This window comes from Octopus bimaculoides, chromosome 25, assembly GCF_001194135.2.
Source record: "Octopus bimaculoides isolate UCB-OBI-ISO-001 chromosome 25, ASM119413v2, whole genome shotgun sequence".
Lineage (NCBI taxonomy): Eukaryota > Metazoa > Mollusca > Cephalopoda > Octopoda > Octopodidae > Octopus > Octopus bimaculoides.
In genome coordinates, this window is record NC_069005.1 from 16,255,964 (window position 1) to 16,273,892 (window position 17,929).

Genomic DNA, 17,929 nt, shown 5'->3' on the forward strand with positions numbered 1-17,929 from the left:
CCTGAAATTGCAAATTATTTAAAATATAAAAATATAATTTTCAACAGAGAGAATTTATCAAAATAGAAAACAAATGAAGTTTGAAGTTTAAAAATAATAGGATCAACCACTCACGACTAGCTAGCGCGGACGCGCGAACTTTCGAGTAATAGATAGATAGAGAGAGAGAGAGACAGACAGACAGACATATAGCTCGCTCCGGCCAGTCATGGTATTAGCTGTCAGTAGCCAAAGAATCGACAGGCCAGCAACAGGCAGGCAGGCAGACAGACAGACAGATACTTCACTAGCAGTGAGCACTTTCACTTCTGACAGCTAATAGCATGATAGTGCCGGGTTAGGATTAGTGTTAGGGTTACTATTAGTTTTGGGATTAGTTTTAGGGTGAAGGTTAGGTGGTGTGAACTCACTTTACCTTCGCTCATTTTATGATTTGATATACGACAGAAATAATTATGAAGTAATAGAGTAAATATGTTTAAGACGTATGCAAGTTTTGTAATTTTTATTTTTAGTTTACAGAGAAAATAAATTATACAACATATAACTCAGTGGCTATTTGGCCCCTCATATTATTAATAATCCGATTGGTAAAAGAAAATTACCGCCCCTTGTATCGTCCGACATGTTTGTTTATATTTGCTTGTGCCCGTTTTCCTTTTGTTTCATTTTTTTAGTATAAAATATTTAAAAATAGATGAATCTTTCTAGTTTTTTGCATACATCCTCTATTTTGTACATATTTTGCATTTTCTTAACTTTTTAAACAATTGCATTTCATTTTCTTGGAGAGGTGTGTTTCTAAAGGTGCACCGAATGCGCAAATTCTTAAACATCACTTATTACATAATTAAATAGAAATATATTAAATTTGCGATTAACTTCTTTGGAATGTTTCCAGTTTTGTTGTTGTTGTTATTATTCTGCGAGCTGGCAGAATCGTTAACACGCCAGGCAACATGCTTAGCAGCATTTGGTCCGTCATTATGTTCTGAGTTCAAATTTTTCAGAGGTCAACTTTGCCTTTCATCCTTTCGGAGTCGATAAATTAAGCACCAGTGACACACTGGGGTCGATGTAATAGACTAGTCTCATCTCCCTAAATTTCAGGCCTTGTGCCAATAGTAGAAAGGATTATTATTATTGAGTGAGAGTGTAGTGCATGCCATCAAAGTGACACTGGGGTACAACTATACAAAGCCTCATATCATGATTATCCGTCTGATAAGGGTACACCAGACACATACATTACAACCATATGTGTGTGACGTGGTGGTCTCATAAACAAGATAAATAGTGCAGGACCTTGCAGGGGTGGGAGAGCAGTTAGAATTTTTTTAGATTGAGTAGCCCATCTCACTGAAAAGGTACCTGAATAAAGTTTAAGAATGATGAACGAAACACACATTTTTCCAGAGGTGAATTATTCAAACACCAAAAAATTCCTGTCAACACATCGCTATGATGTTCTCCCACTACTTCTGCTTGTGATCAGAGATGCACATATCATCAGTCACTAAAGGACATGCTCAACTTGTTAAGGTCAAGCAACTGACAAGCAAATCTGTGGTATTGAGTAGAATATTTGCTGCAGCTCATCTTACATACCAGAACAAGACATATACATGATAGCACTTCTAATCAGTTAACATCAAAAGCCACGAGATCCACTGCCAGTATTGCATCGGGACTTTTATTATTATTATTGTTATTTTCATATAGAATCAACAGTTTAGACTGTTGGAAAAGAAAAATACCCTAACATCAGGCTACAACAAGTGACCTTAGAAGCCAAGAACCCTCCTATTGAGCTACAGCAAATAACCTTAGATGCCAAGAACCTTCCTAAGTATCCTAGCTGTCCCTAATAACACTGTTTTCTGGAGCTGTACTAAACTGGGTTTTATACCTATTTCCTCTGTCCATCTGTTCAGAACTTTAACAGTTCCTAATGCACCTATAACTACTGGAAAACATTTTACCTGCACTTTCCATAGTCTCTGTAAATCAGTAGCTTGGTCCTGGTGTTTTGTTATTTTTTTTCTATACTTCTCATATTAATGTTTTCATCATTTGGGACTGTAAAAAACCCATGTAATTTGCGTACCTGTGTTTGTTTAAAATATGCTTCTACTCATGTAAAATTTGCAGCCCAAAATTTTCAGAATTGTTGATATAGTCAGGGAAAAAAAAAATGTTTTTCAATTTAGTTGTATTTAGCATAATTTCACTTACGATTAGATTTTATTAAATTTTCATTAGATAAAGTGTTTGTGTTATAATAAACTTTATTTTACATTTCTTGCCCATGAGATTAAGTCCGATCTTTAGCAAACTTCTGTATGTCTTCTCAAATCACCATCACATGAAAAGTTAAGAATTACCAACAAAAGCAAAGCTGTTAAATATGCACAGGTGTTGCAAATTAAGTTTAATTACCAGTAAACATCAGCTTGGATGACACTTTACTCAACTGACAGAGGAAGGAGACCGATCAAACTGATTATGTAAACAGAATTCTTTTCCACCTATTCTTGTCGGAACCTTTGATACAGTGTATTGAAATTTTAATCCCTTTCACACTTATAAAATGTCAAGCAAACTTTAAAATTTTGTCATTACCATTATTGTCAGTATGGACAGAAATTATGAATTGTTTACTGCAAAGGAGAAATTAAATATGTTGAATATGCATTTGAACGTGGCAATAGAGCTGCTGGAAGGTATTTTAATGTTAATGAAGCCAATGTTCAAAATTAGTGCAAACAGTACGACAAACTTAAAACCGTGCCTAGTAATAAACAGACAAAAATAAAAACATACAATCAAGATTATCCATATCATTACATATTTTTCAGTCAGGAATATCCATATCTCTATGTATTTCATGTCTTTTTTCAAGAAAAATTTCAAAAATAAATTCTGGAAATGATCTCATGTAATTTATGCACCCATATTATTTTTGGGATAAAAAGTGTGTAAATTACATGGGTTTTTACGGTATCTGGCACTTTCTATTCTCTTTATCTACTACTACTACCAAATCAGGTCTTCTAGCTTCTATTACTGTGTCAGTCTGAATGTTGAAATCCCACTACATCTTATATTTCTTACTTTTTAGTACTTTACTAGGTTCATATTCATACTATTTATCAGTATGTTCAAATCCTAGCTTTCTACGTAGCTCCCAGTGGATTACATTCTCTAGACTGTTGTGTCTTTTGTATTCTTTCTGTACCAGCATGCCACATTCACTTTCTATGTGAGCAACACTTTCCCCTTTTGATTTGCATAATCTACAGAGGGAATCTACTTGGTTTTTGTCTATCCTGGCTTTTATCCAAATTAGTCTTTAATACTTGATCTTGTGCAGCTTCTAACAAACTTTCTGTACCCCTCTTCAACTTTCCTTTCTGCAACCATAACCATGTCTCACTACTACTATTTGCTGCAACTGTCTTTGAGAATCTACCATGCAATGCCTTCTCCTGCCAGTTAGATAATTTCTGTTCTTTTTTCTGGTTTTTAACTTCGTTTGGTTTTTCGTTTCGCTATGCCTTGCTGTGACTCTAGCAGCTTCTGATAAACTGTCATCACTATTACCTACATAGGTGTCTATATTTACTCTATCTAACTCCACGCAATCTTCTACTGATAACCTTTTTCCACCTTTTCTAGGTAGGTATAATCTTGCTACTCCTGCCCTTGGGTGGAGTCCTCCATTCATATTGATTTCCTTCCTAGTTCTTCTGTCTAGCTTTTTTACTTCAGTTTTTGTCCAATCTACAAAAGCTGCTGAGTATCTAAGTAACGATAACTGCACAAGTATTTACAGCCTTCACTAGATTTGTACCAACTAGCTTTGACTTTATTAGCTTCCTCACCCTTCTGATGTACTCCTTCTCAATTTTTATTTTCATAGTTAGTACCCTGTCAGATTCTAATACTCTTAGACATTTTTTACTCTCTCCTTCTTTCAATGATTTTAATGTCTGACCATCTAGTAATTTGATGCCTTCGCTGTTGACTTCCTGTCCCCTTCTCAGGACTAATGTTGCACACTTATCTATGCCAAATTCCATGTCTATATCTTTGCTGAAGAGTCTTACAGTCTGTATTAAGGAATCTATCTCTTTTTCATTCTTACTAAAAAGCTTCAGATCATCCATGTAAAGCAAATGGTTAATTTTTCTGAACTGATACCCTGCCTTTGCTTTCCTTAATACTAAACTGAGGAAGATCAAACTTAAGACAAATATTAAAGAGGACAACGAGTCCCCCTGGAAAATTTCTCTTTTGATATTAACTTTCCCTAAAAGTCTGTCTCCTGAGTAAAGATCTACTTTCCATTTCTTCATGCTAAAGCTTATTAAGTCTCTTATGTTGTTTGCTATACTGAATATACTCAAACATTCACTTATCCATGAGTGTAGGATCATGTCATAGGCTTTCCTATAATCTATTCATGCTATTATTAGATTTTTCTTTCTAGCTTTTACTTCATTTAGAACTGCTTTTTTCTATGTATAATAAATCATGCATTCCTCTAGCCTTCTTCCTGCAACCTTTCAGTTCTTCAGGCAGTAAATTCTGGTTGTCAAGGTGCTCGTAAATGCTTTCTGAAAACATTTCTGTTAATAGCTTCCACACTAATGGTAAGCAAGTGATTGGTGTATAATTGCTAGCTGCATTACTTTTGCTCTTATCTTTCATAAGGAGCATTGTCCTCCCTCTAGTCATCCAATCTGCTATTATTCCTCCATTAAGGCAATCCTGAAGTTGTTCCCTCAGCCTCCAATGTGAACTACTAAATTTCTTTAACCAGTACCTTTGAACTAAATCTGGTCTTGGGCCCTTTCAATTCAGCATTTTTTCCTAACACTTTACTCATTGATGCACTAGTTAATCTTAGATCTGGCTGCTTCTTACTACTTCTTCCCTCACTTTCTTTAACCATAATGCATTTCCATTATGATTGACTGGCTTATCCCAAATATTACTCCAGAACTTTCTAGCTTCTTCTGCATTAGGTTTCTCATCTTCAGTACTTCGTTCTCCCCTATTTATTTGGTTATAAAATCTCCTCTGGTCTGTCCCAAATAATCTCTTCAGTTGATATTGATTCATTCTTTTCTGATATCTGGAGAGCTTGCCTGTTACTGCTATGATACTCTGTTTCACCGCTTCTATTACTGTCCCAAATCCTTTCTCTTTGACTAAGTATCTTTTCTCAAGAGAAGATTTGCATTTTGTGTTTCCTAACTCGTACAGTTTCCAGGCTTCTATTCTACTCAGATATTGTCTTAAAGTCTTCACTTTATTTTATTGTCTCCTTTTCCACATTTGCTCTTTTTTAATCTTTCCCTGTGAAATATCTAATCTTCTGGCGACTACTACCCCTCCAGCATAGATCAGTAAATTAGTGTCTACTATATTTTTAGTATCCATCCTGCTGATAAAATCTACTTTCCTAGTCATTTCTAGCAGCTTTCTTCTGTTGGTGTCTTTTAATGCTGGCAATCTTTTTCTTCTTTATTCATTCCCTCCTGCAACTCATCTAAAATCTTCTGATCTTCCTCACTTAAATCGTGGGGCCAGTTGTCCCTTCCTTATTGGTAGCGCTATTATTATTTTTTCCTTTAGCTTCTTCTTTGGTTTGAGATGCATCTCTTATGTTGTTATTTTTCTTTCCTACTGCTTGGTCTTTCTTCTCCAGTTCTCTTGTGATCTCTTCTACCTCCAATTCTGTCATCCACTTTCTTCTAATAGCATTAGCTTGATCTACTAATCTCTGCTCAGTCACTTTAAACATACCTTTCTCTCCCCAAAGTGTTAACATCCATTTTCTATAGCTCCTTCATTTAGGTTCACTTTCTAAGTAGCACTGAATCACTATCCTGTTTTCTTCACTGGTCCACTTCCTCCTACTTGCTCTGTTATCTGCTGATGATGTTTTAGGATAACAGCTGTGGTCAGTCTGCATCTTTACTGAACCACTGCTGAGCGAGAGACCTTCCTTTAATGGTCGAGCTTCATTTTCGCTGTTACAACCAAAGTTTTTTTTGGTTTTGGAAACTCCTGTCTCTCATAAACTTAGGTAAAGTAGTGTTCGTCACCATCGTCATCACCGCTATTACTTTTCGACAACTGAAAGTTTCCAGCAGCTTTCTATTGCATCATTTGTTGTACTTTTGTGCTGGTGGGCTGGTGCGTGCTGCCTTTTTTTGTGGTGGTGGTGGGGATATTGTATTGTATCAGTTTGTTTTGTTGTGGGGTTTGGTTTGAGTCTTCTGTTGTATTAGTTTTTGTATTGTGGTGTTTGTGTAGCACAGGTTGTGTTCTTCAGTCGGGTATCAGCTTTCTATGGTACATGTGGGTTTTGTTCACATTGTTGGGTATTTACATTTTAAGTTTATTCTTGTATGCTTTTGGCGGTGGGTGGGGGGTTGCATAGTAATGTGTGTAGATCATAGATCAACTATTTCATAGTATTTATGATTATTTGCCTGCCATTCATTCATTCATTCTCTTTTTTGGTTGGCTTTGTTATGGGTTTCATTTTTTCAGTATTTACTTTTTTAACTGAACACTGCCTATGGACATGTGTTGATGTTTCTTTCATAGTTTTAATTATTATTGATGCATTAGAGAGAGACTAACAAGTAGCAATGTGCACATATATAGATGTCTTGGGATTTAGATTTTTGCATTTGCAAAATATGCATTTTTTAAAAGGAAGTAAAAAAAAAATCAGATAAGTGACTATAATACTGTAGTCTTCCAGTCTCATTACTATGAAGGTATGATGTTGTGGAGAAAAAAATTGGAGGAAAGAGTTACAGTGGTTTAAAGATTGGAAAAACTATATTTTTAGCTAATAGCGAGACAGAGATTTTCTGTGTTTAGCAGAGCGGTGTCAACCTCAAGGTTGTACCCTGTGAAATTTATAGTTTAGCGTCTGACCTGTTCATTCTAGGTTTCTAAATAAACAGAAATACCTAATAAAATCAACATGTATCATTTTACTGTTTCTTTTGTCTCTTCATTGATTGTATGTTTTTATTTTTTTAAAATTGTTATATTAATATATTTGTCTGCATGTGTTTATTTTGTGTATTTCAGTATTATGTATACTTGTCATGTATTTGTATACATCATTTATAAGTGCATGTAAATGTATATATTCATATATAAGTTTATATGTACATTTATGTATTCATGTGTGTGTCTGTCTTGAAAACTGAGTAATGTTTTCATGCTTGGATTTGTAAACTATGATAAGAACACTGGTCAACAAAGAATTTGTCCCAAGAAAAAGAATACCTGTATCTTATACTTTTTTTGCATGCAGAATTAAAAAATAATGTCAAATTATCTGCATCACCCACAGTTTCTCTGTTCCATGATATCTCTCTCAGTTCCTGTTACGTGGGCTAAATTTCAGTTAAGCTGTTGAAATGTGAAGCTAACGGTTTAAGAAATACTCCTAATTAAAATTTTTATGAATAGAATTAACCTAGTGTAATCATAAATCCAGCTATCTGAGTCAATGAGTGCCAGAAAAATATGTAAAAATACTAACACACAGAAAAAGCACAGAAAAATACTTACATACAGAAGCACAGAAAAATATGTAATATACTAACACACAAAAAAATTAAAACAAAACACGCAGATGAAAAGAATCTTGTGGTGTGAAGAATCAAGTGTGAAAAATCAACATAGAACAACATGGGGTACAGACAGTGAACCACAACACAGTGTGCAGTTGTCATGGTAACAAGCTGCTAATGCCATGTCTGTTGATTGGCTAAAATTACCCAAATTTGCTAACTTTAATTCCAAATAACATCAGATTATGTAATTTACAAGATGAAGTAATTGGTTGATCATAATCAAAATTCAGAGCTGAATTGATACACCAAAATTGAAAACAATCAGAGCAAAATTAAAAGGGGCTCATTTAGCAAATGAGAAGACTAGATCCAGGTCTTTAACTGGGAAGGAAAGGCTGTTTTTATATGCCTGGTGGCCATGGTGAAAGAGATTGAAGGGGCTGAAGACAGACACTTTTTTCTTTAGCCAATCCCTGACGAACTTCAAGTTTCACTTGAAAAGGAAGATAAGGGTAGAGAGGGAAGTGTTGTCTTCTAGCCAGTTTGCTGAAAAGTGGATGAAAGTGGCATGGTTTTTTATGGGGTTTTTCCCTGAGCAGCCCTCGAACATCTTCTCCCCATTGAGGATTACACATTGTTGATTTCTTTTTCTTTCTCTTTTTTCTTTCAATTTTGTTAGTCTTGTTTACATGCAAAACCCCAACAACAACACACTCACACACATACATACTTCGTTTTGTTCTGTGCTGCTCATAATGTTTTTCTTGATGTAAATCCTTGTGGTTAATAAAGAAATCATTATTATTATGGCCATCAGCCTGGCAAGCCAAGCTTGACCTCACTCTGTAAATTTTATAAGGAAAAAACACATAATAGTGTATTTGCATCCTTCAAATTTATACCATTGTGGACAAGTTATTTGCTGTCGTGATGAGTTTATTTTCCTGTTTTGTCCTTGTTTTTTGGGGGGAAGTCAATTGATTTTGTTTTTCTTAATCACAGTTGTTTGCATTTTCCCCATCAACATGGAGAAAACACAAAACACGGTGACTCATATCTCAGAGACGGGGGGAGAGAGAGTGAGGATCGTCACAAAAAATCAATGTGAGAGAGTGCGTGCGAAGCAACTTGGGACTGGAAAAAACAACAGATAATAGTTTTTTTGTTGAAAAAATGGACAAAAAAAGCCAATGGAGCCATTTTTTGCAAGAAGGATCTCTTAGATTTTCAGAAAAGCAAAGGCTCCATTTTTAACAAGTTTTGAAATAAGTACAACAATTTCAAAAATGTAAACAATGAGAGCCATTTCATGAGCAAAACAACGATCGAGTTCAGTACAAGTAACAACTGCAAGAACAACAACATCAGCAGCACCATCAACAACCACAATGACGACCATAAAAAAGGTGACAACAACAACTGAAACAACAACATTAGTGTTTGTGTATGTGAAACAAGTAAAAGTATAATATTAAAACAAAATATCTTTTTTAAACCTCTTAAAATCACTGGATTTATTAATCTCAGATTGCAGAATAAATTTGAAAAAGAAATCCACTTTCCCTTCACAATTTTTGGCGCTGAAACTTTAATAGGGTAAGTAATGCAATATCATTTAAAAGCTTGCTGCCCTAGACTGAAGGAAAATGAGAGATGGGCACCTCTCCTCCCTACACCAACAACAGCCACCAGAACTTCAACGACAACAGCAGCAGCACCATCACCATCAGGAGATTCAGCCATGGCAACACCAATAACCATACCAACACCAAGTTTCCCCAAACACTTCTCAGCGCCCGAAGATATTTCACTTCCTGATGCAGAGCAGGTGGATATCACAGGTGGAGAGTCGGATTGCAATGAGGAGTGGAAGATGAAAACAAAGAAACGGATAAGAGACAAGATGAGCAAGCATATGGACAAATAACTACAATCCTCATCCACTCAAGTTGAAAGAAAAAAATCCAAAACAAGAAAAATAAATACACCCAAAACAAACATTGCATCGACATCACCACCTCTAACATCTGAAATACAAGCTGTCCTACATGCAACCACCACCACAACGATCACAACCACCACCACAAGAACAACAAACAAATTAAAGACACTAACATTACAAACTACATGGTAATAAGTACAAAAAAAAAACAATGAATTAATGAAGTACATAATAACACACACAAACTGCCAGCACACACACAAATCATTCAAGCAACACAAAATACATACACACACTTAAAAACCCAATTCCCACAGGAAATCGGAGATTTTTGAGGGAATATCACCAAGAGAATTCTTGGTGATTCACTGTTGTGTATGGCTTTTCGCAAGCAGCGATGAGCCAGATTGCAGGATGGATTTCACGTACTACCTCGACAGGCTACCACAGCTCTTGGTGATGGAGGCAGAGCGATGCAAATGGCTGATAGCAGCCTTTGAAATACAGGAAGCAATGGCTAGCGACATGAAGGGTAAATCACCTGGTTTGGATTGTCTGCCCTATGAGCTTTATGCTTACATGCCAGACTTGTTCAGCGACCTCTTAGCAAACGTTTACTGCAATTAGCAACAGAATGGGAGAATTCCCAGTTTTGTGAGCCAAGGAGTAGTGGCATTGCTGAGAAAAAACCTGAGCAAGGGGGATTATATTGACAACTTCAGGCCCATAACTCTGTTGAATGTAGAGTTCAAAATTTTGGCCAAAGTATTAACTACAAGGTTGGTGCTTGTTGTCAGGGATCTGGTAGAGGAGGCACAGACATGTGCCATCCTGAAAAGATCCATTCATGGCAACCTCCACTTCATGCGATACATCATTGAGAAAGTGGCTAAAGAACCTAGCATGGGTGGGACTCTGATCAATTTAAATCAGTGTAAAGCTTTCGGTAGGGTCAACCATTTACACCTGGTGGCAGTCCAAGAGGCAGCTGGTTTCAGGCTTGTATTCAAGGGCTGGATCACTGCAATGTACAGTGACGTCTGTTCAGTGGTCAGAGTGAATGGTCACCTCTCAGAGTCATTCAACATCGTGCACTCAGTCCAGCAAGATTGTCGCTTCTCGTCTCTCTTGTATGTACCGACTCTAGAGCCACTACTGCACAAACTTTTCTTTTTGAGGCTTTGAGAGGCATCCTGCATGACCTAGGATGTGAGAGATGCGTGTTGGCATATGCCAATGATGTCACTGTAGTGGTGTCAGATCATAAACACATAGAAATGATTGGCATCGCTCTCAGGGACTGAGAATTAACCAGGAAAAATCAGTGGGCTTGCAGCTCGGCTCCTGGAGAAGCAAGTGCATGCTATCCAACTGTGTCATTGGGTGCTGGATGGATGGACCAGTTAAATTGCTTGGGGTCTGGTTTGGTCTGGACCTCCAGATGGACAAAAACAGGGACGAGGTAACAAGCAGGGTGACTACTCTCACCCAGAAATGGGCTGAGAAAAAGTTATCCTGAAAGGTAGGCTGAGGTGGCTAACGCATATATCATGTCCGTTATCTATATTGCTTGACTGTCGTCCCTTGTCCTGGCCACCGTCTGATTATGCTGGAGTGCATTCTCTTCTGCTTCTTGTGGAAGGTACATGTCCCAATGGTCAGGCTGTCTATCTGCTGTCAGTACCTGCTGTGTGGTGGCCTGGGCATGCTTTGGTTGATGATGTGCAGACATGCACTAAGGCTACAAAATCTCCAGGATTGTAGTTATTTGTCCATATGCTTGTTCATCTTGTCTCTTATCCATTTCTTTGTTTTTATCTTCCACTCCTCATCGCAGTCCGACTCTCCACCTATGATGTCCACCTGCTCTGCATCAGGAAGTGAAATATCTTCTAGACGGTGAACAGATCTGGCCGCCGTTTGTCAGACACATTTCTGCAGCTAGTTTCCTTAACAGAGCTGGAGTCCTGGGTAAAACAGACACCAAGGGGGAGCATTTGGAAAGTGCAATGTCTTCAAGCGTGCACAGTCCTCAGCCAATCGGACAGTGTTGTAGGTGGAATGTCCACTTTAGCCTTTTATAGAGGATTAGTGGAGGAAAAGTGCGATGTTCTTGAGGATACCTTGGGCGTCAAAGAAGCTAATTGCTCTTTTCTGGAGAACATTTGGGCCGGGATCAATGGATAATTTCCAAGATATCTCTGGCCTGGTAGTGAAACTGGAGAGCTTTGCCTGTTCGAGATAAAGCTTACAGGTACGGAGGTGCCATCAGTTGAGCATGTCTGAGATGTGCGCAGGATGATGAGATGGTCCTGCATGCACTCGTCCAGTGCCTGAGCTTTGCTGACCTCTGGGTTTATGGAGCCAGTTGTCAACTGAATCCATTGTGAAGATTGCCCCATCACCTTCCTTTAACCGGGAAGGCAAAAGCTGCTTTTATATGCCTGGTGGATGAGATTGAAGAGGCTGAAGATGAACACTTTTCTCTTTGGCCAATCCCTGGTGAACTTCAAGTTTCACTTAAAAAAGAAAATAAGGGTAGAGACGGAAGTGTTGTCTTCTAGCCAGTTTGCTGAAAGGTGGACAAAAGAGGCCAGAATGGTATGATTGAATGGGCCTGCTCTGAACATATGCCTGTAGTTGGAAAAAAAAAAATGGCGCCTGCCCCAAAGGTCAGGGTTTTTCCATGAGCAGGCAATGAATGTCTCCTCCCTATTGATGATTACACATTGTTGATTTCTTTTTGTCTCTTTTCTTTTTTTTTAAAAAATTTTGTTAGTCTTGTTTACACACAAAACCCTCATAACATGCACACACACACACTCTTTGTTTTGTCTGCTGTCCATAATGTTTTTCTTAATGTAAACCCTTGTGGTTAATAAAGAAATCATTATTATTGAGTGTGTGAGCAGTGCATGCCATCAAAAAGACATTGGGGTACAAATATATGAAGCCCAATATACCCATCTGATAAGGGTGCACCAGGCACATGCATCACAACTATATGTGCATGACATAGTGATCTCATAGCAAGATAAACAGTGCATGACCTTGAAGGTGGGGCCCAGTTAGAATTTTATCCGGGTTGAGTAACCCACCCCACTCAAAGAGTTCCTGAATAAAATGATGAACAAAATCATCCATATTTCCAAAGGTGAATTATCCAAACCCCAAAGAATTCCTCTCAAAACATGGCTATGATGCTCCCCCACTACTTCTGCTTGTGATGAGAGATGCACATATCGTCAGCCACTAAGGGACATGCCCAAATGGTCAAGCAACTGACAAGCAAATCTGTAGTATTGAGCAGAATATTTGCTGTAGCCCATCTTTTATACCAAGACAAAGCAGTGTACATGATAGCACTTCCAATCAGTTAAGATCAGAAGCCATGAGAGCCACTGCCTGGTACTGCATTATTATTATTATAGCGGTGAGCTGGCAGAATTGTTAGCATGCTGAGCAAAATGCTTAGTGGTATTTCGCACATTGCTATATTCTGAGTTCAAATTCTGCCAAGGTCAACTTTGCCTTTCATCCTTTTGGGGTTGATAAAAATAAGTTCCAGTTGAACAGTGGGGGTCAATGTAATTGATTCATCCCCACCTTCCCAAGCTGCCCTTGTGGCAAAAATTTGAAATTATTATTATTATTATTAAGGCGGCGAGCTGGCAGAATTGTTAGCATGCTGGATGAAATGCTTAGAGGTATTTTGCTCTTTACGTTCTGGGTTCAAATTCTGCCAAGGTTGACCTTGCCTTTCATCATTTTGGGGTCGATTAAATATGTACCAGTTACACACTGAGGTTGATGTAATCGACTTAATCTCCTCCCCCAAGCTGCCCTTGTGGCAGAAATTTGAAATCATTATTATTTAGGAGTTGGTTTACTTTTCAGGTAATCTACACCAATTTGTGACTGTTTTATACAAGTGTGGTAATATGATTAGGCCATTTGAAGTGATTTTAACAACTGTGTCATTAAAATTAAAGCAAAAGCATTGCTATTAAAAAAGTTAAACCTTGTAAATAATAAAAAATAAATATTGACGAGTTATTAAATAGATTAATACTTTTACATATTCATTGTGCTTACTTAGGATACTCTGGTCTATTTTTGTATTTTCTGAGATTGTTATGGGTCCATGTTTAGTCCCACAGATATCTGTACATAAAAACCTAAGCTTCCAAGCAAGGTGATCAATATTACATTTATTTTGTATGAGCACTCACCTTTGTAGATGTATTTTACAAATTTGTAAAACCAATTACAGTTCAGTCTCCCTTCTTGACTTGTTTATAAAATAATACACACAAAGTTGGTGAAGTTTTGGATCAGAGCACCCACATGAGTTGGATTTTTTCTGTTTTGATGGGAATTCTTTCAGCATGTGTGATTTTGCTTTTTACCTCCTCTCTCTCACCACCATCCTCAAAAATATTGCGAGAATGACAAAGAAACAAGGAAGGTGGTCATGGGATGTATTAGAAACAGACAAAATCTCCCTTAAATTACTTTCTCGTATGAAAATATTTTTACAAATTTTGTTTTTTTACCCTAGTTTTTAAGTTCATAATGCAAAAAAAAGATTAACCGCCAAAATTAGTCTGGAGGGTGGTGGCGAGGGAGAAGAGGTGAAAAAAATCATAAATTTTCCAAAATTTTTTCTTGTAAAAAGATGCCCCCTTTATTTTGAAGGCCTTAGTGAAAAAAATTGGAGAAGTCCCTGTCAAAATGGAGAAAATTCAACTTATGTAGGCACCCTGATCTGAAACTCTGCTACAAAGTTTAGTTGACATTGGTGGTTGTCTTCCAAATCTTATTTTGACGTTACAAACAACTTCAAGTCCCATAATCCTCCACTTTATATTTTTGGACTACTGGTTGTTTTCCTTTCTTTTAAATATCTCTTTCATTATCATCATCTTATGTCCATTTTCCATGCTGGCATGGTTTGACATGGAGCTGGTCAGCCAGGGAACTGTCCAAACTCCAATTGTTTGTTGTGGCATGGTTCTTTCAGCTGAATGTCCTTCCTACTACAGAGTGTGCGGGGTGTGTTTATGCAGCACCAGCATCTGTAATGGACAAGCCTGTACATATAGATGACAATGATTTTACTTAACTTGCCGTGTCTTCTCAAGTACAGCAAATTGCCACAACTCCCGCTCCCTTGTCATTTCCTCAGTGAGGCCCAGTGTTCGAAGATCCTTTTGCAGCACTTCATCTCATGTCTTCCTGAGTCTGAACCCCTCAAATAACCTGCCAATGAAGGACCTCTGCCGGTGTGACAGATGTGTTAGATTTACAGAATATCTTTGTCAATGCAACTTTCTATCCAGCATCAAATAAATAAAATCTATTACATATAGTACATGCTTTCATTTCTCCTGTTTGTATAGCCATATATGTGTGCATTGGGTAATTATATTAAGATTTTCAATTTCTCTTTCAGATTATGCTCCTGGTTTAGAGAATCTTGGAAATACATGTTTCCTTAATGCTGTTCTGCAAGCTTTGGCGCCATGCCAAAGTATTCTTGATTGGCTTAGTAAAATTCTGCTTCGAAAACACATGAACAAGACAGAAAACTATCTTGCTTATACAATGTTGAAGACACTCAAAGGTAATCAGACATTGTCATTGAATACTTTATATATTGAACTTTTTGTTAGTAATGTTTACACTATTCAGTAAGTTGTCATAAGTGGTATTCTAAATAAAGTGTTTTAGATATAGAAATTTATGAAGCCTATTTACCTTTCATATTCTTTTTCAGTTTATTTTCCTTACAAAATTACTGCAAAGTACTGTTTTTAAATAGACATGTAAGTGCAGGCATTCCCCAACCACTTGGTTTCAAGTTCAGTCCCACTGTGTGGCACCTTGAACAAGTGTCTTCTATTATAGCCCTGTGCCAGCCTTATTAATGGATTTGGTAGATGGAAACTACCATGTGAGTTTGTGTTTTTTTGTCTCCTTGTATCAACATTGCATGATAGTTGTAAATGAATGTCACTTTCATATAAGCAATGTCACTCATTTCTAATATTCTGCAAAAACCTGTTTTCCTATGGGGAAATATTACTTTACTTGAAAGCAAACGAGAGTTGGCAGACATAGAAAATCTGCCTCAATAAATTCTTTCTGATCTGTGCAAACATGGAAAAGTGGATGTAAAACAGTGATGATGCGACAAAAGAGAAAATAAATCATTTAGATGGTTGAGGGTTACTGATAAAGGCCAAAATTGATGCTGAGGCATCTTATAACTGAAACAACAGCAGCAAAAAAAAAAAAAGTATTACTTGCAATGCATTTTGACCTCTTACTTTTCAGTATTTTCATTAACTCATTGAGAAAGTGTAGAAATATACTTCACTACATTTGTTTAAAAAAAAAAACTGAATGGATAAGGTGGTATTGGACTATATTTTTGAGATGAGATTCATTGTGGAGAAAAACATTTAATTCACATTTATTTGTATTTCAAAATGTCAGGTATTTCGTTCCAATAGCCTATCTTATCTTCTTAACAATATCAAGGGAGACCTAACTGGTGGAACTTGTTTGATAAAGGCATGGGGTTACCAACATATCTTGGACATGATGTACTGAGTTTCTAATATCTGGTAATAACACTGAACCTTACTAGGATAGTCTCTTTGTCAATTAATAAAGGGCTGATAACATTTGATCTGTAAAATAATTACCTGAAAAAAAACTAGGGTTCAGGTTCTTTGTTTTTATCACTGTATGCCATTATTTTATCATTTACTTCTTTCTTCACTATTGCTCTACTGCTTATTTGATGTTGTGAACCTAAAAGTGACAATTTAAATCCTATTTATTTAGATCATTTATATGTTGCTGATTGAATAGATTAAGCATTTTAGCCACGACCATCCCATCTTTTCAGAAGTGTAATATTGTAGTATTGCATGCATTTTGTATGACCATGTCATGTCTTTTCCTTTCCCAAGGGTGTAGTTTGAGAGAAAATTTGTTACTATATCTAGAAGGTTGAGTGACCACATAAAGGATCCCTTTATGTTGTTATGATGTGGAAAATTACTGACAGCCAGTTAGGTTTCTAAGGCCATATATTGGTCTTGTTACTGAAGTATGGAAGAATAAATAAAACTTCAACATTACCAATAACATTTAGGAAAATTAATGGTAGCAGTATTAGAAGAAAACAGTGTTTGTTGGTCTGATTGGATGACTGGTGCTTCTTTTGCCATTAAGGCTGTTTATGCATTTTAAAAAAGTATGTGCGTGTGTGTGTGTATTAAATATTTGATCTGGCAGTGTGTGTATATAAAATATTTGATGTAGTAGTGTATGTCAAATATTTCTTGATACATTTACATTTGGTGTATCTGTAAAGGGTTAAATATTTATTTCACAATATCATCATTTATACTCCTTGCCTTCATACGAGAAGGTAACTCTGGAAGTATACTTTTGACACCATGGCTAATATCAGAAAGTATTGCATTCATACAATAATTATAATTTACCTTTATCAAATTTCTTGGTGCTTATACTAAATGATGAAATGAATACTAATTTTCATATGGGAAGTATTTATTACCTTAAAATAGAATTAATATAATATTCAAAAGGAACAAAAAAAATTGAAAACAAAACTACTTATGTTGATGTTATATTATGGAGGCTCATGTTTTTCTCTCCATTTTTTTTTCCTTTTTCCATCTGTTTTCTCTCTTCATTCCTCAAAACTCTTCCATTTTTCCTGAGCATCAAACTGACACTTTGTTGTTCCCTCACCTGTCCCTGTCTTGTTTTTTCGTTTAATTTTGAACCACATACACACACCTTCTTATCTGTGCACCCCTCTCATATTCTCTCTTTTACTCTTTCCCCATCTCTATACAACATAAAGTATAACTGGAGAAATCAACCAACCAACTAACCAACAATTTTATTGGCTATTGTTATATAAAGATGGTCAAAATTTAGTTGCTACACCAATCAACTTTCCTCTATCCATTACAAGCATATTGTTTTCTGTGTATTTTCAGTTTTGACAAACAAGACTTTCCATGACAAAGATACATTTTGTCCCAGTGAAGTCCTCAATGCTCTTCGATCTCGATGGGTTATTCCTGATGATGAACAGGTTAGTTCCTTTTTAGTTATTTAAAGTATTAACAGTAGATTAACGTTATTTAATGTATTATATTTATTGCTATATACTTGATTAACAGAGATTTACACAGCTGAATTCATCTTGTTAGCATAGTTACTGCTCTCATCGCTTCTTGAGATTTTATAACTAGTTACTTTGCTTGATTATATATGCACACACACACACACACACACACACACACACACACACACACAC

At 36.5% G+C, this 17,929-nt stretch overlaps 1 protein-coding gene across 1 annotated transcript in view; it reads left to right on the top strand.

The window, feature by feature from the left end:
- LOC106881207 (ubiquitin carboxyl-terminal hydrolase 30) overlaps positions 1-17,929 on the top strand; it is a 47,082-nt gene that overhangs the window by 1,432 nt on the left and 27,721 nt on the right. The window contains exons 2-3 of the mRNA XM_014931512.2: positions 15,014-15,184; positions 17,607-17,704. Of these exons, the coding sequence (XP_014786998.1) occupies positions 15,014-15,184; positions 17,607-17,704 (269 nt within the window). The remainder of the gene's footprint in view (positions 1-15,013; positions 15,185-17,606; positions 17,705-17,929) is intronic.